We start from the raw sequence: 23,973 nt of genomic DNA on the forward strand, positions 1-23,973 counted from the left end.
TATGCGAGAACGCTTGTATTTAGGGACAGTATACAAGATGACATAATAAACGTGCAAATATAGCATAAAGCATTGGTTAATAAATTTTATCTCTGTCATATAAATGTTTTGCAAATCGTGGTCGACTCGTCCAGGAAAAACCAAAAACAAAAAAAACCCTTTTAACGTTTTTGAATTGATTTCAGTGTTATTTAAGGGAAAATGTTTTTGGAAACCTGTGCCCATTTGCCATCACAGGAAAGTGACTGTCAAATACCACCGAATGTTGGGCCTAATCCTTGCAAAACATTTAACATTTATACAAAACGATGTAAAATCTTTGCGTTGAAATTTAAACAATACATTTTATTAAGGTAAAACGTGTACACGTTTAAAATTGTACTCCTCACAAAATAATTTTGGCATTGAATTTGAATGTGTGAGTGTCCCTAGAAACTGATTTTCGAATATGAAAACCCAGATTAAATACGAATTAGGGTGGTTTCGTCTAAACCGGTTCGGCTAACTTAATTTATGAAGAGGTGCAAAAGTGGTTTCGTTTAAACATGTTTAAAAAAATATGTGTTGTTTATAATAATTACGTACGTGGATTTTTTATGCATTGTTAATTCTTTCTCTTTCGAGCTTTATCTTTTTAGTATATATGTCGATTTTATTCCGATTAAAAGCATTTTTTTCAGCTTTAACTATTTGTATATATAGTTTGACATAGATTATAAAAATAAATTTGTGTGAAATGTAATTTGTATTGACTCTTTAGTTTTTTTTTCAGGTTGTACTTTTAAACGTATGTATATTTCTATGATGTTGTTAGTTCACTGAGATCTTGTGTTATTATTTTATGTAAATATCATTATTATACTAAAGAAAAGAATAAATAATATGTTTAAATTTTCAATATCTTGTCTTTAATTGCATGAAAATGTGTGATAAACCACACATTAAGACCCGCGATAATTGATGTGCCCATAGCTATTGTTCATTATATAAATTTAGTTAGCCGAAACCACTACCTGTTTTACTAAGATCAGTTAGACGAACCGGTAGTTAGACGAAACCACTCCCACCCATTAAATACAGCTCGAATCATTCAAGCGAACAATGTATGTACATAAACCGGTTTTGTATTAAAAACGCTAGTCTATACGTTGTAACGATGAGTACCAAATAGTTCTTAATGCTGCTGGCGCGTAGCTAGCGTTACGCACCTACGCACGTACGTAACATTGATCCAGGAAAACGAAAATTCAAATATACTAAAAACGATGAGAAAACTACAGGGTATAGGCGTGGGAGGTGTTGGAGTGTTTTGAGGCATGGTTCCAAAATCTGTATAGATCTAGCTCTAATTAAATTATTGATTCTATTATAAATATAGATCATCGAAGTATTTAGGTAATAAGTTGCAATAATAATATAACGTATAAAGTATTAATCCATAAAGAATTATATGAAGCACAATACGGTTTTTAGGGGGCCACCTTGATCACGTTAATGCTCGCTCAAAATACACTTCGCCCTACATACATAACAGTTAATTTCTGTATGTGGCGAGATTAACAGCAAAACAATTGTGGAGACCTGCAACGCCGCTCCATGAGGCCGACGAGGCCACTGATGCGACGCCCATGGAGCAAATAGCTAATGTTCTCAGGAAAAGATAAACTTTATAGTGTTTCATTGTTCATTTATGTGTCCGTTTAAACGTTTGCATTTGTATATATCTCTTCACGTTAAAACACATTTAAATACCTTAAATAAATATGTGTTGAACATTGTCACATATCCATACAACAATAATATATAATATTATCATAGATAAATCACACCGACGTCGCTAGTTGTAACCACGTTGTAACTGACGAGAAAAAGGACAATCATGCCTCAGAAATGAATATATTATTACTTCTTTAAAAAAGAGAAACAGGATCGAGATCAAGTTTTAAAGCTGCACGCCTCCAGATAAGCAAAAATATTTCGATAAAATCGAACCTGAGAAAAGTGTACTAAGATTTTAGGAAAGGTAAAAAGGTTTGAAAATTCTAGTAATATTTACATGTTATGTGCTATTAGTGACAGAATTTCTCAGTAACTATATTTCTACTGCGTTACTAACGCAGTAAGGGCTATTTTTTGCATATTTTGACCTCTTTTTAGTAATTTACATATAGGTTGAAAGTGGCATTGATAATGTCTAAATTGCATTCTTTTGGTAACTTTACAATATTATACCGTTAAATACATTTTGAAATTTTCATGAAAATTAGTATGAATCTGCAAATGTGCTGCTTCAAAACATTTAATAAATAATGGTTTCAGAGCTTGTTAAATGCTTCTTACATGAAGAAAGTAGCGCTTAATGTGAAATTTTTTGTCATAAAAGTAGCAAAATGTAAACAAAGTAGTATTTTGACTTCCATACAAAATACTTAATTCCTAGGCCTTTAACTGTATTAATCGCCAAAATGCACAAGAGGAAAAATATGTTCAACAGTAAAAACGTTTCTTGTGTTTGTTGTTGTTGTTTTCTTTTTTCAGTGACGCTCCTTAAGTATAAACTCAAAGGCCCAGGATGTCCCAGAATTATTTTATCTTTATGTCTCAAAGGCCTTTTTTACTTTTATAATTTCTTTCATCAGTTACTTATTGGCAAATTATATAATCCCACACGACTATATCTGAAAGATGTATTCGTGTGGGATAATTATTAAAATTGACTGAACTCTGGCGATATTACTTTTATTTAACCCTATGTATTTATACTAATTTGAATGCGATTTTTTGTGTAATAAAAAGAAATTTACATTAGTTGTCATTACTTAAAATCTTAAATCTCGTCAAAGGTTTGTAACTTTTTCTTTAATCATTTTAAATGATATTTTTACATCAATAACAACTCATGTGAGATCCTATACATGTATATATCATAGGACCTGTAATAATTTTCTATGCGTTTTATTGTAATGGCACTATATAATTATGTCACCTTAAATAAAAACAACAACGGGAAAGATAAAAGTAATTAAAGATAATAATCATCGCTACGTTCATGACGTTGTAACTGATAACATTTTTAGATTTTAGTTATATTTATATTTAAATTGAAAAAAAAATCTAAAAATGAAGAAAACACATTATTTTCTGTAAACCTATAACACGGTGAGAAACATCACTGTTGCAGGCTCCATCCACTATAGAATATGTGCTGTAAGATATACCGACAGAGCTTCCAAATGTAAACAAGTGTCTGCATTTCCTTCCAGCAATGCCAGTACTGAACGTTCATTCATCAGCATGAGAAGGCTAAAGACTTTTTTACGCTCAACGATGACCACTGGTCACCTCCCTGGCTTAGAACTTTTGCAGATCCATAGAGACAGGGTGATTCAGACTGACGTTGTTGTAGATAAATTTGTACGGAAATATCGCCGTTTGTCACTAGTGAAAGCGTACACGTCATTTGTTTGCGTCTGTTTATACAATGTTTATCCTTATATAACGTGTATCAAATACCTTGAAATATAATTATACGATCTAGCAATTTTATTTAAGACGTTCTCTAACTCACTTATCACTTCGCATATCAACACAAGTCATATCATTACATAAAAAGATATTAATGATAATATTAAATTCCTTCTTACTTAAATTTGTAATTTTATGGACCTCAAATGGGCATGGAAATGCATAATTTTAACATCTAAATGGTGAAAATCAAGGAGCTATAGCGGCCCCCTTAACCCCCCGCCTGAGCGTGCGTAATATCGATTACGGCATAGCTACGCCCCTGGTGTCACTGAGGGTACAAATCCCGTGGGGCAGGCCGTTGTTTCCTTGAGAAAGGAGCTTGACATCCATTGCTTATTATTGGTTTGTTAAGCTTATAGCTTCTAACACAATCAAACTAAAATAATTAAGTATAAACCCAACAGAATTTAAGCCGCTTTCAAAATATTTATATTTACTAACTTTTAAATGTTGACTCATATTTTTCACAAATGTTTCTCCAAAATGTCTGGGAGAAGGCCAGTCATAACATACATTGGAGGATTTGTAAAGAAATTCTAGAGAATTCAAAAAATTACTAATTAAATATGATAATAAAATAATAATAAAATATAAGGACCTATTAAAATTCAAAGGTAATACCGGTTGAGGTGATTATTGACCGTAATAGACATGGGGAACAGTTACGCTTATATTTAGGGGTCATCTCAACACATAGTATGAACACTTGGAAATGAGGCAAAGATATCTTATTTTGTTTCATTTCGCACACCGTATATTCATTAAGTCACTATTAGACGGACTGATTCCAAGTTTCATAATAACTTCGAAACTTTTAAGTTCAGCCAGTGGTCGTTTGCGTTGACGGTTGTTTGTCTTGTAAAATTTTCGTCCTTGGATGATGACAAAACTTGTGAGATATTAATGGTCAATGGTAGGAAATTTCGTAACGTTTTTGAAATTTTCTCAGCAACTACTTATCACAGCCTCTTAATGGTATTTGATATACAACTTTAACATGTGGTCCCATACCGAACTGGGATCGACTTCAGGTCTGTCGCTCATCCACTTTCTGTTTACTAACTTAGTTAAATTTCCGACATTAATGCAATCAATTTCAGGTCTGTCGCTTATCCACTTCCTGTTTACTGACTTGGTTAAATTTTTTCGACATTAGTGGTCAATGGCAACATTTTTCGTAACATCACAGCCTCATGATATTTGGTATACAAATGCAACCCAGCTTTTTCTGTCTTTGACCCATTTTTGATACGCAAAATGCATGCTACCATCAGTCATTCTCAACACTGTGGAGCTTAACACTGTGGAGATGTCAGATGACATTGATTATGAAATAATAATAATAATGTTCACCCGTGTTTGTTACTTTCGGTTTTTCTTGGATTTTAAGTATCACTAACTTTTGAAACACGTATTTTATAAATGCATATATTCTTAACCATTGTACATTAAATTCATTGTATCGTATGTTTTAATTAGCCATACTTCAGTTGTATATTTTGTAAATGGCCAACGGTAATTGTTTTTGTTTAATGCCAATCAACTTGAAACACAAAAGTGACCCGAAAACTTCAAATTTACAGCATTCAGTTGCATATATATTATTGTGAGGATGAATTATTTCTATTTGAACACTCGTGTCAAAGTACACGCTTTAAATTTCGTTACTGACCCGGAAGTGTCTCTAAAAATAGATTTAGGTTTTTTTACAAGCTACTGAAACGAAAAGTTGAATGTTATAAATTTTAATAAATTGATCTAATATGTGTATAAATTGGACAATTAGAAGGTTAAGGTAAGTACTATTAATTTTTTTTCTTCCAAACGTCACGTTTATTTAAAGTATGCACAAATAAAATGTCCACAGAGTCTTTATTGCACCATCACCAACTCATACAAATACACAGATTAAGCAACATAAAACAAACTTTGATCAGTAGAGGTGTGTGTCATTTAGACCAAATGGAAAAAAGTTGAAATTAGAGCCGTCATTAAGTACCTCTGTAAGAAAAGGATGTCCCCCAAGAAAATCCATGAATACTTCATGGATACACTTGGGAAGGAGTCCCCTTCCTTTAGCACTGCTGAATTTAAAATGGGGCAGGGGGGGGGGGCATTGGAGATGGTGGGCGGCCAAAGGAGGCCACCATGCAACGATGAAACTGCCGAAGCTGTGCACGATCTAGGCAAGAGCAACAGAAGGCGAGCCCTGCGAAGCATTGCTAGGGAAGTGGGTATGAGTTTTGGTTCAGTTCAGGCAATTCTGACTGATGTCTATGGCATGTCAAAGGTTATCGCTAGAAGGGTCTCCAGACAGTTGACTGACGACCAGAAACGGACCAGGCTTGACATTTCAAGATATCTTTTTGCGTACCGACAGTGGCGTACCTACCGATACGCCAATACGCACGAGTAGTATAGGGGTCTCTTTAGCGTCACGACTGCGCATGCGCAGCGGCCGTTTTGTTTTCTATCGATAGTAACTCATTTGCATAGAAGAAATGACCTCAGTACACATGCGCGGCGGCCATTTTGAATAACAGATGCGCGGCGCCCATTTTCGGATTCTATTTTAAGAATAACATCATCATGTTATGAATAGAAACGTGAATAAAATATATCTCCCGGAAGTATACAGAGCTGACTTGCATACACGATTTAGGGCGTGGTCGCGCACATTGAGGGTCAGGTGCTCAGCCCTAAACGAAGAGATGACCAATTATTACAGAGAAATAAAAGTTTTATTTTATTATAAAAACTTATCAAGTAGTATAAGTAAATAAATTGTTGAACAATATTAGTGAAAAAATAATTATAACATGTCAAAATAAATTACAGATCAAAAGAACTATATACGAAATATATTTAAATATCATATAGGTTTATCCATACAGGTCACGAGTGCACCGAACGTGATCATAGTCTCAGTGTCTAGCGTCTATTTATTTAAGAGCGGATGACGGACAATAAATAGTAAACATGTCAAAGTTAATCTCCTGCGTATGTTTATTTAAGACCAGATGGTTTAACAATAGCCTATTCAACTGTCAAAGTTAATCTCCTTAAAGTCGCCGCAATGTTTGGCGTGTGTTTATTTAGGGACGGATACACTAACAAAGGACTGTTGAGATGCCAAAGTTAATCCTTTTAAAGTCGCCATTACGTCTAGCGTGTGTTGATTTAAGGACGGATGGGTTAACAATGCGCCATTGAGATGTGAAGTTAATCCCTGTGCGTGTATTACTTTAGAACAGGATGAAAGACGCCCTAATGCCTAGGATGTGGTTTCCCCGACCTGCATTTTTTATACGAATGAAAATATTTTTCTTTTTATTTGATTGATATATTAACTCTTCAAAATGAACACTTAAAGACTCAGTTGGATAAATTTTACATTATGTATCTAGGAAAAACGCCTTTTTGTCTTTTATGCAACATTTTGCAATAACGATTTTCAAGATATTTATTTCATTTGATAGATCTGTTAAAATGCTTCGAAATAAACCCTAGGTTCTCGATTCGATTTTTCAGCCGTTCTCGAGTTATGGCCCTTTAGCGATTTTAAACCAATTTTTCAAAGTCCATAAAACACTTAGGTTCATATACCATTGGAAAGATCTCGGTGAGTAGATACAGAAAACGTATAATTTTATGGATCTATCTTTTACTGTTTCTGAGATAGGAGTGTTTCAATATTGCAGACAAAATCACTCATGCGTTAATACTTATAACTTTTTCGTTTATGAACAAAACATATGCATGTTGCATATCAAACGAAAGGTCTTGACAAATGCTATCAGCTCGTACTGTCAAATTACTCAAAGACATGATAAAATGCAACCTCACTTCTTCATTACTGGAGATAACCTAGTCATGTTGGATCTCTAACAAAAGGTCCTGACGAGCTCCATATGACTACAGACTCAACCCGGAAGTAAAGTCACTCATGCGTTAAATACCATCAAAATAACTCAAATTAGCGTACCCCCGTCTTTACTCCTCGCTATCCTAATTAGGAATGATATAGGGCTATGTACAAAAATGACTTTTAAACCATTTTTATTTTGCAATGTGATTGGTTAAAGCTATACGCGGTGGTGATTGGCAACCAGTGTCACTAAGTGTTTATGAGTGTAATTCTTTGAGTCACCGCCACCACCGCCGCCGCAGCCACCACTGCCACCGCCGCCGCCGCCTTCACTTTGACAGTTGAATAGGATATTGTTAAACAATCTGGTCTTAAATAAACATACGCAGGAGATTAACTTTGACATGTTTACTTTTTATTGTCCGTCATCCGCTCTTAAATAAATAGACGCTAGACACTGAAACTATGATCACGTTCGGTGCACTCGTGACCTGATCTAAATATAACTTATGATGTCGTTTGTAAAAACAGGTCCGAGCATGCCGATAAGTACAATTACATTTATGATTGGAGTCATTTTATAACTGGACGTCTAGCAGGAAACATCGTCAACAAAATTACTATTTTCAGGTAAAATGTATTTATTTCATACATTGTATTATGTTTTAGTTTAATAAAAAAATATTTCGTTTTATATATTTATTTTTGCATCAATAAAGTTCGTCTTTTTTATATAAATTCAATTCGTGTATGGATAAATCTATAATTATGATATTTAAATATATTTCGTATATAGTTCTTTTTATCTGTAATTTATTTTGACATGTTATAATTATTTTTTCACTTATATTGTTCAACAATTTATTTATTTATACTGCTTGATAAAGTTTTATAATAAAATAAATGTTTTATTTCTCTGTAATAGTTGGTCATCTCTTCGTTTAGGGCTAAGAAACCTGACCCTCAATGTGCGCGACCACGCCCTAAATCGTGTATACAAGTCAGCTCTGTATATTTCCGGGAGATATATTTTAATCACGTTTCTATTTATAACACGATGATGTTATTTTTAAAATAGAATCCAAAAATGGGCGCCGCGCACCTGTTATTCAAAATGGCCGCCGCGCATGTGTACTGAGTTCATTTCTTCTATGCAAATGAGTAACAATTGATAAAAAACAAAATGGCCGCTGCGCATGCGTAGTCGTGACGCTAAAGAGACCCCTATACTACTCGCACGGTCGTATAAAAAGAGGTTACAATTTTGCCTTAATCATCATCAAACTTTGTCAGTGTTATGTCTTCTACTAATCAACTCTAATTCATGATTATAAAGTTTATTCAACTGATCTGAATACATCTAAGACAAAGATGACGTCATCTCCAAGTGACGTCGTCGACGTCAAGTAAAGCTATTATCTAACAAGTAAAGCTAGCATTAATTTGTCAATATCACATTTCTCCCATATTTTAAAAGAAATAAATTTTAAAAGTATACCATAGGAAAATAAGATTAAGCATTATAAAATAAAGTTTTGTATCTATATTAATTTGTCTATCTTTTCTTTAAATCCAAAAAATAGTCTTTGAATTTAGATGGTAAACGTCTGGTACGTTTTGAAACTTCACGTTTTTGTGATTGATGTTGTTCAACCTCCCTTGGGTCACTACTGGATTGTTCAGCTTCATTTTCAATTCCATCAGTCCTTGGTTCTTGATCCCTCTCGTCCTGTATTGAATTATTTGGCTGCAAATGTCTATGTCTGTCTGGGGTACTCAATAATTGTTGTCTCCAACGGTCATCATTTGGTTCATGTAGTAATTTAAATTTCGAAGCATCTCTGTAAATGATACGTCCCTCTGATTTTCGTTGTGCCTTAATACTCGAACCTAAAACCTCTGTGACAATGTAATGTTCTTTCTCATATGGTGTAGACCATTTATTCATTTCTCTATTCTTAAACAAAACTTTGTCATTAATTTTAAATTCATGCTGCATAGATTTTGGATGTCTATTTTGATTTTCCCACTTTTTCTTGTATGCTTTATCTCGGTCTGCAATCTCAGCTTCCATTTTCTGTATATCTGTAGGTCTGAATTGGTTAGTACAATCAAGCTTTGTCCTGACATTTCGTTTCATTAAGGCTTCATGTGGAGAATATCCTGTTGCTGGATGTGGCGTTGATCTATATCCCATCAACATGTATTGTATGGCTGTATTGCTTGGTTTTCCTTCACTTCGTGCAATCTTCTCTGTCTTATTCAATACTTTCATAAAGCTTTCAGCTTCCCCATTTGCTCGAGGATGATCAGGTGTTATTCTATGATGGATAAATCCCATTTCTTCTGCAAATACTGTAAATTCACTGGAATTAAATGGAGGACCATTATCTGATTCCAACCTTTCTGGTATTCCATGTGTGGCAAATATTTTACGCAATCTGTCACAGGTAACTTTGCACGAAGTTGATGTTGTTTGCTCAACAACTGGAAATCTTGTTCGCTTATCAATAACTACTAAATTATAGTGATCATCAGGATATGGACCACCAAAGTCTACAGAAATAGTATGCCATGCTGATTCTGGTATTTCAGATGGTTTAACAGGTTCCTGTTTATGAGATAATATAGTTTCATCTCTGGTCTGTTCTTATGGATTTCCCAATCATTGCATTTCATTCTTCTCAGAACATCCTGTAGAACATTATCAGATGCAGTTCTTTCCTTTATGGTCTGTAAAACCACACCATGTTCATTATTGATAATCATCTTGATCGTTTTTTCTGTATCATCCATATCTGTTTCTGGAAGTGGATGACGCGATAAGTAATCCATCGGATCTGCTGCATCTTTACCTGGTTCATACACTAATTCATAATCTACATCTTGCATTTCCATGATCCATTTCTCAATCCTTGGAGGTAACTTAGCACATGCTTTATTGAACATAGGAATAAGAGGCTTATGTGCTGTAACTATTTTAAATTTTGGTGCGCCTAGTAAGTACATGGAAAATCGTGGCTTCGCCCATTTCACTGCTAATGCGTCTTTCTTTGTTTGACTGTATCTCTTTTCAGCACTTGACATTGATCTGCTGATGTAATGCACTGGTTGCAAACCTTTGCTTGTCCTTTGAAATAATCCCGCTGATAATCCTTCATGGAAACTTGCCTCAGTTCTTACAGTTATAGGTTTCCTTGGATCGAAAAACACCATTGTATTCTCATTTGTAATGCTGTCTTTCAGCTTCTGGAAAGCCATATCTTCTTCATGACCCCATTGAAATGGTACATTTTGCCCAGTCAATCTTCTCAATGGTGCTGTCAAAACTGCATATCTTGGAATAAACTTTGACAGATATCCAATCATGCCTAGAAAACTTCTTACTGCCTCTCTAGATTCTGGAGCTTTACATTCTTTAACAGCTCTTACTTTTTCTGTAGTTGGCTTAAGTCCTTCGCTGGTAAATCGATATCCAAAGAACTCCATGTCCTGTACACCAAATTGGCATTTGTCTTTATTGAATGTGATACCAAAGTCTCTAGCTCGTTCAAGTACAGCTTTTAGTGTTTTGTTGTGATCTTGCATAGTCACACCTCCAATGAATATGTCGTCCCTTTGGTTCAGACATTTAGGAATATCCCCAAAAATTCTAAACATGGCCTCATCAAAAAGATCCTGTGAAGATTTCGCTCCAAATATCAATCTCCTAGGTCGCATATTACCCCATGGTGTACTAAATGTAGCAATAGCTCGTGACTCTGGATGAAGTGTTAGTTGATGGTACCCTTGTTTTAAATCCATTTTTGAAAATATCTTGCAATCATGAAACTTACAAGTAAAATCTTCAATAACTGGTGCCTGTAAAATTCTGTTTCGCTCCATATACATGTACTTATTTGGTACTCTCAAATCTACACACGCCCTTATCATATGCGGTCCCATTGACTCTTTGCTCATTTTGCAATATCTCGGCTTTGGTTGGACAACCAGAGGTGAACACCATGTTATAGGCTCTCCTGGATCTACCCACTCAAAGATTTCTTCCTTTATGCACTGATCTAACCATTTTCGTAAAGGTGCCTGAAGGTAATATGGCACTGGTCTAGGCTTTTGTGCAACAGGTGTAGTATTTTCCTTCATCGAAAATTTCACAAGAAATTCTGTATTGTTTTTCTTATCCTCAATTTGTCCTATGCCATGAAAAACTTCCTGATGACAGTTCAATATTTCATCCAATTCAGATCGCGCTTGTATATTCAGAATGGAATTGACTAAGTGATTATTTCCAATTCTCAATTCATTAGGTTCCTTCAATGACCCATCTGGTCGTATTTCTAACATGCCCAGATCAAAAAGTGTCTTTTTGCTCAACAATGGTGGAGAATTTATTTTCCCTTCAATAACAACAAATGTTGTTTCGGTTCCTCTTGTCTCATTCCTTACTGTAGCTCTGAAAACACCAGATACCTTCAGTCTGTTTTGGAGTGTATTTAATTTCAGTTTGGATTTTTCAAGAACTATATTTTCTGAAGAATCACGCAGTAATTTACGAAAATGATGTTCGTCCATAACATTAACATCTGCTCCACTGTCAGGTTCCATGTGAACAATGACATCATTAATTACAATTGGAACTGTTTTTATTAAATCACCTACTCTGTGAAGTTCTACTTTACCAATTCGAAGATGTTTTACCGAATCGTCAACAAAATCAAGATCTTGAATATCTGAATCATCTGTATCTGACTCACCAGTGGCACATCGAATATCTCTACTATATGTTCCTCTGGTCTGTCTGCCAAAAGATCTATGTTTCTGCTGTGCATTAGAGAAACAAACTGCCCCGAAATGGTTCCTTTTCCCGCATTTACTACATATTTTACCATAAGCAGGACACAATTCCTTTTGTCGTGGGTGTATCCTATTGCAGTATTTACAAAGTCTATTGTTATCTGTTGATCTTGAATCTGTATGCTTGCTCTCGTATGTTTTCTTTCTGCTTATTGTAGCAACATCATGGGTATTTCTTTGACCCATTGCTCTGACTCGCATCGAAGTATCCTCTTTGACTTGCATCTCAGTCAAAGTTTCCTGAAGTGTCCACTTCTTGTGTAACACATTGCGTATAAGGTCTGCGTTATCTGTTGTTTGAATCTAACCAATCTAGTTCATCTAACCAATCATCCCACCTATCAACCGTTGCTATGTGGTCTTCTGCCACAGTAAACGGAGAAATCATCAAGCTTCTACCTCCTTCAGCCATGATGTTAAGTAAATCAACAAGTAAACAGCATCATAAAACCTACTGGAGTTGTTTATCCTCGTCGCCAATGTTATGTCTTCTACTAATCAACTCTAATTCATGATTATAAAGTTTATTCAACTGATCTGAACACATATAAGACAAAGATGACGTCGTCTCCAAGTGACGTCGTCGATGTCCAGTAAAGCTATTATCTAACAAGTAAAGCTAGCATTAATTTGTCAATATCACAGTCAGGATGCTTGTCAATGTAATTTCTCGGATGAGTTCGTATATTGAATATATACGTATATTTGAATGGAAAACTAGGTCACAGGAGCTAAAATTAGAAAAATCTTGTTAACACTCTGATAAAAATATCCTTGTAATTGGTCTGAAAGTTTGTTTTGATTATTTCTAGATCAAGTACGAATAAGGGTCACCTGGGGTCAAAAACTACGTCACACTGCCAAAATATGCTGGTCACATTTTTCACTCAATTGTCATCAAACTTATTCACGATGCTTTTCCGGGTATTTGCTTGGATGAGTTTGAAAAATAGTCATTCCGGATTAAAAACTTGGTCACAGGAGCTAAAAATAGAAAACATTTATTAACACTCTAGTGGCTGCTGTTTAGATCCAAATATCCTGGAAATTGGTCTGAAAGTTTGTTTTGATGATTTTTTGGTCATTTTAGAATATGTGTCAACTGAGGTCAAAAAGTAGGTCACACTGCTTTAATATGGAAAAACCTTGTTAACACTCTAGAGGTCACATTTATGACTCAACTGTCATGAAACTTGGTTAGGATGCTTGTCTAGGTAATTGCTCGGATGAGTTCGATGGGTCAGGTATGCGGTCTAGGGCCATCTTGGCCATTTTGTTAAATAACTAAAATATTGTTCAACTCTTGGTTTAAATAAATCGTTAGTATCATGCTCATTTTGTAAATATTCTGAGAATGCTTTTACGCCATACAGAATCTAAAGCTATTTATCTTTCCTTTTTTCATGAATTTTAGCTATCTTGTTTTCTCGAAATTTTCTCTAGGGTAACAGAGTAGCACATACCTTGTTATAAATTTGAATTACATAGAGACAGCTGGCTAGATTTTGTTTTTCTGATGGTAATTAATTTTTGAATTATTCAAAGCAGTGTTCACATTAGACTTCATGCCAATTTCTTTTACATTCAATACGTGATGACATTTCGTCGCTTAGATTTCCCCTTAATTCCCTGGTAATAACGATCATTTAATTTGGTCCAAGACCTGAACTTGGTGTATACTCAAAATAAACCAACGTATACCAATGCCTAGGGTCAAAAAGCTCCAATCCCCGGGATTATTTAGAGTTGTAGGATAGTAAAGTTCCGCGAATGGGTCTTTCCCCTGATTGAAAGATTTTTTTATTACGAAAACAAATCATTTGAACGTATATTGCCTTTTCAGTGTTTTCTCCGAAATTGCAAAGTCCAAGATAAGGTTAGTTTTTCGCATGTAACATTATGTGGAACACCACAATAGAAAATTTAAAAAACACAATCTATATAATTATTAAATATACCTTTGATAGTAGAATACATAAATGACATTCAATACATTTTCCAAAGTAAGATATTTGATCTGTAGGATCGTGATATAGACCCCTATAATGTTTTGCATATCCTGAGACTGAGGTAAAAATTGTTCTGCCCAAATGGAAAAAAACAACAAAACATTTATATTGTTCTTACCCTCAGTTCTTAGAATGTGTTTTTTGTGTGCGTATAATTGTCTAGTAATTCTCATGGCAGGGCACAATGCAATGGCAAATTAAGACAACATTCAGTTATATGGACCTTTTAATAATACGATATTTCCATAAAAACAGAAGTAGCATTTCGCGCATGTGCATTCTGCGTAGGACAACAGAATAGATTTAATTAGTGTTCAACAACTATGATTTATAATTGAGATAATCTAAATGATTAACCATTAGTTTAGAATAGTTTATGCACTTATGCAGCTACAATGTACGCATGAATTTAGAGTCGTTCATATTTTAAGACCCTGAATTCTGATAAAGGAGCCTTCGAATACAAGAAGAAGAATTTAACTATCTCTTTCATTTAAGTGTGCTGAAATGCGTTGCTTGGATATACATGTTTCTTCTTTTAGATACCCGGTAATGGCGTCATTATTGCTAGTGTCATTCATTATTCAGGGACTAAAGTATTGAATGCGAATTCGGTTAATATTCTCTTTTTATTCTCAACCTTAAAGGTTTAATAAACGTGATTCACCCGGAAAACAGTAATTTTGGCATGACTCAAAGCCGTAAGTACGTAAAATGTGATTGGCGTTCGCGCCGAAGCGCGACGCCCTTATGGAATGAAATCAGATTTTGTGAAAGGGCAATTGCAACTTCTCGAGCCTTTTCGTCGGCCATAATAGCCGAACATTTTGATTGGTATGAGTGTTTGATTATCAAAAATGAAATGTCGCGATATGTAAAATGAATAGCGAACTGGATAATTTCGCAATGTAAACATATTCAAATCCGTCAATTAATCGCGCTCTTCGGTATTTTTATTAATCATTTTGTAGTAAATGTGTGTTATTGCCTTACCTGTAAATAGAATGTTGACCTGAACATTGTGAATTAAAGTCCGAAAATCTATTTATAGTTTACCGAAACGGTCATTCGTGTCGCAACTAACTGGAGAATTATGCTGGAAATGAAATGCAAACATATTTAAACAATTAATTGCAATCTTTAAGTAGACAATTTTTACGAATTGTTTTATCATAGTGTTATCATTCTTCGTCTGCAATTTTAACGATTTTTTCAATGAGTTATTATGGGTTTATTGATAGGCATGTAAACACACTGATGGGTCAGACTAGGTTATTAAAATAGTAGATTGATATCCCAAATAAATCAATTAATATACTTTGTTCTATTTGACTATTATGTTGTATGTTCCATAGAAAATACCACATGAACTTGAAACTCTATCAAATAACCAATATTAATGATAATATCCTAAAATACCCCTATATAGTATAAATAAACTTATACCATGTATATTTTGGATATTATAGACCTGTATATTTTGGATATTATCGTTAACATTGATAGAATTAAAGTTCCTGTGGAAAAAACTTTTAATATTCAAATCTCTAGCATGCCTACCAAAGTTCATAATGAACAATGTCTTTCGTCAGCCCATTCATAAATAATATACAATACTGGTTAAAACCAATTAACCATTGGAAAGTTTATAAGAATATCTGGTCATCAGATGTCTACTAGTTCAGCTTCACTTGCTGCATTTCTTGCTTGGACGCCCTTTGATGCTTTGCATCAATGCTTTTCTTGTTTGATAATTATAATAGATATAAGTATAATAATATTATATGCGTGACTAAAGAAAATATGCGGAACTAACTAGCTAATTCAATGATACAAAAAGCATACAAAAGTACTTGCTTCAAGTATCATTCAACGACTTTTTATCAGTAATTTAAATTAAAACAACAAGGTGTTTAAGATAAAATTCCATTGCCTGTGTATTACGTAACATATGGTTCTGCACACTTCCTTTGCTTATGTTGAGTGGCAAGAATATAAGTGTCAAACAGATAAAGTCATGGCCGGTTGTTTGTTTTAGCTAGCTTACAATAACATTTAACCGGGACGTTTAGTACCATGACATTCCTAAAAATGTACAATTATTATAACCATAATGATATAACTTTAACATATGTCAATATTATCAATGTTTGAAATTAATTTTGTGAAATGACAAGTAGTGTGGAATGCATTTACCGATACTTTAAATGTGTTACGATAAACGGGATGAAAATGTGTGTTACTTCGCTACCTATTTGGAAATGTTCTTAACTTCTCAAGATTTTGTAACAATATTTAAACATATATATGTTACTGTCTGGCATCCATCAAAGTCAAATCGGATAAGAATAAAATCAAGCAAATTGAATTCTGAAAAAAATCATGTTCAATGGTTTTCATATCCGATATGGGAATTCTTAAAAAAAAAAAACAGAATTCTTTAAAACTTTAAATTTTCCACTTAAATCACAGGGCTTAAAGCTAACACTTTTGATATGTGACAAGTGAACTTCTAGTTAGTTTGCTTAAAAACATTGCATTTCAGGTGAGCGATCAATGGTTATTATTGTTTTCTTGTTTAATATAGGAATGGTTTACTAAAACATGATGTAAATGGTATTTTTTGTTTTGATACAGGATACAGCAATTAAATTTTATCGACAATGATGTCCACATTGATACACAGTTGCAGCAAAGACAGCCGGTGATAAAGATCAGTCTAGAATAATTATGGATTCAAAAGCTTCTAGTAATTTTCCACGCAAAGAAAAACTTAAAAATTTTGAAAGGGCTTTCCTAGCTTTGCATATCACTAAAGAGGGTATAAGGTCAGCCGTAAGTGATAAAGTAGAATCCTACTATGAAGAATTTCTGACAGACATTTACAAGAAGCTAAATATTGATTCCGGAAGCAAATGCGGAGGATGTTACACGAGAAATATAGTTGCACGTCCTTTTACAGTAAACAGTAATGATGACAGCGGCTGCCCAAAAAAGATTTGTAACTATCTCAAATATAAAATTAAAGCAAACCACCGTAATAGAAAACCAAATTACGACAATACAGACGCAAAACAGTGGTATAGCAATCCTTGGGAACTTGCCAAATGTTTTATGCCGGAGGGGTATAGAAAGGTTAAAAGTGCAGCTGAAACAGACTTCTTTGGAGTAATTAATGTTGTCATCAACCACGAGATTTTTCCGGTTGATAATTGCTTTAAGCAGGTAATTATATTTTTGATCTTTAAAAATCTTCTAGAGTAGCAATTCTAAGTTGAAAAGTATGTGCATATGTTTGTATTTTATGTACGTATTAACAATAGAAAAGCTCGCTTAATAAAGTTATAAGCATCGTCTCGTTAGAACGCTCGTCTCCCCGTCCGTACCATTTTCGTATCCGCTCCATAACTTTTAGATTAAAGATGAAATTTCTTAAATAACTTCTATACACTCGGGACAAACTGTTACACAAAGGATGGCGTTCTACACAAAGGATGGCGTTCTAATGATGACTTGTCAGGAGTTCGTGTGATAATAGTCACGGAGTTCCGGATTCGTCGGGAAAAAATTATATATATACCGAAGAAACACACGTTAAAAACCGTAATTTTCATCTTTAAAAGTAATTTTGAGGTGCTAAGTTAATCTTTGATGATTATGTCTGCTTTACATATTGTATTATGTGTAAGAAAAAATAAAAAAAAATTGAGTGTTTGTTTTTTCTTCATATAACATCATTTGCTAACGCGAATTTCGTAGAAAATAAACTTATAGGATAAAATACACTTTGAATTCGATACTCAAGCATGCTCTCTTTATTTATACATTATTCTTGACAATTATAGAGAGGAGTATGCAACTATGCTTTCGGTCAACAAACAAATGGTATGCAAAAAAATGAAGTAGTATGCATTACCTATATCTAATTAAGGTGGGGTCATCTTCTTGTATTCCAGGGATATTTAAATTTCTAAAATGTATAAATCTTTTCCATAGAGACGTAGAAAATTCCATGACAACACAAAGTAAGTATTTGATAATAGATAAGTGTCCCTTACGATTCATGCCGGTGATCGACCATGCTCCTTTCTTAAATCAACTTATGCATCACGTAAGTGTTTCCCCGAGTGTTAAAGATTATTGCATAGAGTTTTGGTTATCAAAGTTATGTTAAACTCAGGATTGGATGCCTTGTGTTTAGAGTCAGTCTACTTTAAACTGAATTAATATGATTTGCTTTAAAATACGAGGTATGATCACACAGTTCTCGCCCGATATACTTCTAGCCACTACACTGACATTTACACATGATACGTTGATACCGATATCTTATTGAAGATAACTGACCGAGTTACACGTGGTTTTACACATATAAAGTAACACAAAACACACTTTGATCAGTAGAGGGGCGTGTCATTTAGACAAAATGGAAAATGTTGAAATTAGAGCCGTCATTAAGTACCTCTGTAAGAAAGGGATGTCCCCAAAGACTTCATGGATATATTTGGGAAGGAGTCCCCATTCTATTGCACTGCTGAATTTTAGAGGGACAGGGAGAGCATTGGAGATGATTAGCGGCCTGGGCGGCCAAAAGAGGCCACCGACGATGAAACTGCTGAAGCTGTGCACGATCTAGTCATGTGCGACAGAAGGCGAGACCTGCGAAGCATTTCTAGGGAAGTGGGTGTAAGCTTTGGTTCAGGCAATTCTGACTGATGTCCATGGCATGTCAAATGTTTTCGCTAGATGGGTCTCCAGACAGTTGACTGACGACCAGAAACTGACCAGGCTTGACATTTCAAGATATCGTTTGTCTCGCTACGAGTATAAACCTGATTTTATCTACCGGATCGTAACTCAGGATGAAACATGGGTCCATCACTTCGATCCACAATCCAAAAAACAGAGCATGCTTTGGAAGCACCCTGGCTCACCCTTCGATGAAATTCAAGAGGGTGTCATCAGCAGGGAAGATGATGGCTTCAATTTTGGCTCACTTGAGCTTGTTCAGGGTTAGCTTTCATGATCGTGAATGTCCGTCGCCCGCCCACATTTTTTCGTTAACACTCTAGCTGTCACATTTTTTCCTCAATTCCTCAATCATCATCAAACTTTGTCAGAATGTTTGTCTAGGTAATTGCTCGGATGAGTTCGAACATGGGTCATCTCGGATGAAAAACTAGGTCACAGGAGCTAAAAATAGAAAAATCTTGTACATACTCTAGTGGCTACAGTTTTCAGCCAAACATCCTGGAAATTGGTCTGAAAATTTGTTTTAATAATTATTTGATCAAGTTCAAATAAGGGTCACCTGGGGTCAAAAACTAGGTCACACCACCAAAATATGGAAAAACCTTGTTAACACTCTAGTGGTCATAATTTTGACTCAATCATCATCAAACTTGGTCAGGAAGATTGTCTAGATAATTGCTCGGATGAGTTTAAACATGGGTAATCGCGGATGAAAACTAGGACACAGGCGCTAAAAATAGAAAAATCTTGTACACACTCTAGTGGCTACTGTTTTCATCCAAACATCCTGGAAATTGGTCTGAAAATTTATTTGAATGATTTCTAGATCAAGTTAAAATAAGGGTCGCCTGGGGTCAAAAACTAGGTCACACCACCCAAATATGGAAAAGACCTTGTTAACACTCTAGTGGTCACATTTTTGACTCAATCATCATCAAACTTGGTCAGGATGCTTGTCAAGGTAATTGCTCGAATTAGTTTGAACATGGGTCATCTCGGATGAAAAACTAGGTCACAGAACCTAATAATATAATATCTTGTTAACACTCTAGTGGCTGATTTCATTCAAATATCATGAAAATAGGTCTGAAAATATGTTTTGAGGATTTCTAAGTTAAGTTTGAATATGGATTATCTGGGGTTAAAAATTAGGTCACACCACCCAAATATTGAAAAACCTTGTAAACACTCTAGTAGTCACATTTTTTCCTCAATCATCAAACTTTGTCAGATGCTTGTCCAGGTAATTGCTCGGATAAGTTCTTACATTGGTGATTTTGAATGAAAAACCTGGTCACAGGAGCTGAAAATAGAAAAATCTTGTTAACACTCTTGTGGCTACTGTTTTGATCAAAATAACCTTGATATTGGTATAAAAATTTGTTTTGATGATTTCTAGGTCAAGTACAAATATGGGTCACCTGGGGTCAAAACCTAGGTCAAATATGTAAAAACCTTGTGGCACTCTGGTGGTCACATTTTTGACTTAATCAAACTTGGTCAGGATGCTTGTCTAGGTAATTGCCTAGATGAGTACGAACATTGGTCATTCCGGATTAAAAACTAGGTCACTGGAGCTAAAAAAAAGAGAAAAATATTGCTCGCACTCTAGTGGCTACAGTTTTGATCCAAATATCCAGGAAATTGGTCTGAAAATTTGTTTTAATAATTTCTAGATCAAATTCGAATATGGGTCACCTGGGGTCAAAAACTAGTTAACACCGCTCAAATATGGAAACACACTCCAAATACCACATTTTTTACTCAACTGTCATGAAGCTTGGTCGATATGCTTGTCCGGATTATTGTTCGGATTTGTTAGATGGGTCAGATGATCGATCTAGGTCCATCTAAACGGTACGTACAATTTAGACAAATTGAGACGTCTGTCCCAAGAAATCGCGCGTAAAAAGAGGGGCAAACTGACTCAAGGCGTTCTGCTCTTGCACGACAATGCGCCTGTTCACACATCCCAAGTTGCGATAGCTGCTGCAACTGACTGCGGTTTTGAAATTCTTCCCCATCCCCAATATTCTTTGGACTTGGCCCCCTCTGACTTCTTCCTCTTTCCGAAACTGAAAATCAAGCTTCATGGCAGACGTTTGGAAGCAATAAAGGTGTCATGTAGGCGATCAACGAGCTCTTTGAGGACCAAAATAGAGAGTTCTATTTTGAAGGGTTAAACAAGTTGAAGCTGGGCAAAGTGCATTAATGAAGAGGGCGATCATATTGAAAAGTAAGACCATTAGTTGGGTTCTCTGACTACCGGAAGTACATCGGGCCAAGAACTTTTTGATCAATCCTCGTTTTTTACCAGATGTACGAACGTAAAACTAGTACAGTAAAACGTTAATTCTTCTGTTACTATTTTATGGGCATTTCTGTATATAATCCTAGTGAACGAAAAATATATTGACGATCTTTGTTCGAACCCGGAGGGCGCTTGCAAATTTGATCGAGAGATCCGGTAGTTTAATAGATTCAATATAGATACGCGTGATCTGAAGAAATTACTGTATATTCATATCGTCACAGGAAAACAATTGCAGCAAAGTCAGCGTTTGAATTGAAGGAAAACTTAAGCCATAAACTATAGTTGATGAACAATGATATACACAGTGCTTGAGTGCGGGTTTCGTATGCTAATATGGAAAAGAACTAAATGCACTCAAAACCAACATTATATAACTTAATTTTTGTGCAAAAAATGAGCGTTATTCATTTTATAATGATTTACACCCTTATTTAATAATACAAAACGCTAAAATTAGCGCAAGAAACTTACTGGCATTTACAAAAGTTATCACAGGAACTCTTGAAAAATCGGGCATAAATTAAATTTGTTAGCCGTTTTTTTGTTTGCAACTTTTCATTGTAATTAGTTAGTTATGTATGACAATGAAGAAGTCAATATCTACAAATGAGCAAAAAATTTGGAAATTTTTACTAAAAAAGACCAAATTTTAAACGAGAGGCGATGAAAAATTGGCTATAAAGTCTTTTCTTACACATACTACAATATGTAAAGCATACGTAATCATTAATTAAGCACCTCAAACTCTTTTTTTTTAAAGATGAAAATTACCGTTTTTGACTAGTCTTCCTTTGATATATATGAAAGTTTTCCTACGAAATTTGTAACGTTTTCTGAGAACTCCTGACAGGTTATCATAGGTTATCATAGGAACTCCATCCTTCATGCAACAGTCCGCCGTGCTATTATATCGGTATTAGTGCTAAGCACTGTCTATATATTTTCATTGAGTCAATTGTTAGCGTGTCCGACTGAAATTATGTTCACACAAATTACTATGTCTCTGCCATATTTCTTAAATAGTCTATATTAACTTCAAATCAAAGTGTTTATTCAAAGAGATATCAAAGAGATATCAACAAAAGCAAAGAGTATCATTCAAATTTGTATTTATATAAAAAAAATAGGTTAAGTTTAAAATTATTACATCATCTTATATAAAATATTCAAAGCTTCACGTTATCATATAATGCTATTATCAAAATCTATTAACTCTTTAGACTAAATCACATTACATAATACATGTAATAGTGGCTTGTACAGGCAACAGGAAGTGATCATGAACCTTTGGCATATGTTCTTGCAGTAGACTCTGTAAGGAATCAGGAAGAGTGCCATAGTGTTTACAGTAACAGTCAGACTTTTGTAGACATTGAGAAGCGAATATGGAAATTTATTTTATTATTCTCTTTAATGTAGTTCCCAGTCTAAATGCTCTTTTGTATGGTAGGGTGGGCAGAGAAGGACCATCAATAGAAAGTATTAGAAGACTGTCCAGAGACAGGCAGTTTATGAGGGAAGTTTTAATCAGGTTTTGTCACCTGTTGAAATAGGTAGAATGAGCCTCTGCAGCTGCAGGATAACTAGACTTATTGTTGATTTCTAAATTGGCACATGTAGTAGAATCAGTCATTGTTTGGTTGCTTGGATCAGACCCTAAAGCCCTAGATTAATGGAAAAAGCTAAGAAGTTCATTTATTCTCCATTAAAAACCAACTTTGCCCAAATAATCAGACACAGTGTCAATATCAAAGCTAATAGAAGTATATGAGGATTGAAAAGATCCCCAAGGGCTTTCATAACAGTTGAATCCTCACTGTCTGCAAAAAATAGAGAAAAACTGAATCCCTAAAGAAACTTAAAAACGGCAAAATTGAAAATGTTGCAGGGCCTGTTCATGAACGGTACTGTCAAGTGCAAACTACCGCCCACGTCCCCTAGCACCGGCTTAAGCAAAATTCAACATTTAAACATGAAATATTAAAATTCTGACTTTAGAAACATTCACAGATATGTTCATACGGCGGTTATCATGGAACCTTCAATGTGACACAGTAGTGCCATTCCATGAAAAGCGCCGTATGGTCCCCAAGTAATAGAAAGCGGTTGCCCTAAAGGAGACACTGTGTCTGATTATTTGGGCAAAGTTGCAGATATGAACGTTATCAAACCGAGCCTTCAACATTTTTAAATTTGTCATTTTTGACTTTCTTTAGGGATTCTTATTTTCTCTTACATTACCATTAAGATTTAAATGTCTCAATAAGTGATACTTTTTTAATTATTCCTTAATAGTGTGATGGATGTGCTTGTTTGCAAAATCACAGAAAAACTCCACACGAATACATAGAATTATGTCAAACCAAATGTGAAGTTTGTCCTTTTGTAGTGTGACATTTTTGATCCGTGTTAAATGTGCCCTACAGGTCATTTCTGAAAATAATAGAAACTGTTAAAACTTTATCAAAGACATGTATAAAAATATCAAATCATGTGTCAGGTCAAATTCAATATTAATAAATTACTTTCCATATACTAATTGTGTAAGACAAGGCGAAAATCTTTCTCATTTGTTGTTTTGTGTTTACCTGAATTATTTGCACCAATTTTATGACCAAAATATAAATTATGGCCCTCTTGTTTTTTTA

The 23,973-nt window shown here is 34.7% G+C and overlaps 1 protein-coding gene across 2 annotated transcripts in view; it reads left to right on the top strand.

The window, feature by feature from the left end:
* Positions 1-5,159: 5,159 nt before the first annotated feature.
* The window catches only part of LOC132737592 (uncharacterized), a 126,563-nt gene continuing 107,749 nt past the window's right edge, over positions 5,160-23,973 (top strand). For both annotated transcript variants that reach the window (XM_060724905.1, XM_060724906.1), the window contains exons 1-2: positions 5,160-5,323; positions 16,897-17,484. In XM_060724905.1, the coding sequence (XP_060580888.1) occupies positions 16,990-17,484 (495 nt within the window). In that variant the 5' untranslated portion in view covers positions 5,160-5,323; positions 16,897-16,989. The remainder of the gene's footprint in view (positions 5,324-16,896; positions 17,485-23,973) is intronic.

Source organism: Ruditapes philippinarum, unplaced genomic scaffold (assembly GCF_026571515.1).
Source record: "Ruditapes philippinarum isolate M1 unplaced genomic scaffold, ASM2657151v2 ctg3159_1_1_1_1, whole genome shotgun sequence".
In the NCBI taxonomy this organism is placed as follows: domain Eukaryota; kingdom Metazoa; phylum Mollusca; class Bivalvia; order Venerida; family Veneridae; genus Ruditapes; species Ruditapes philippinarum.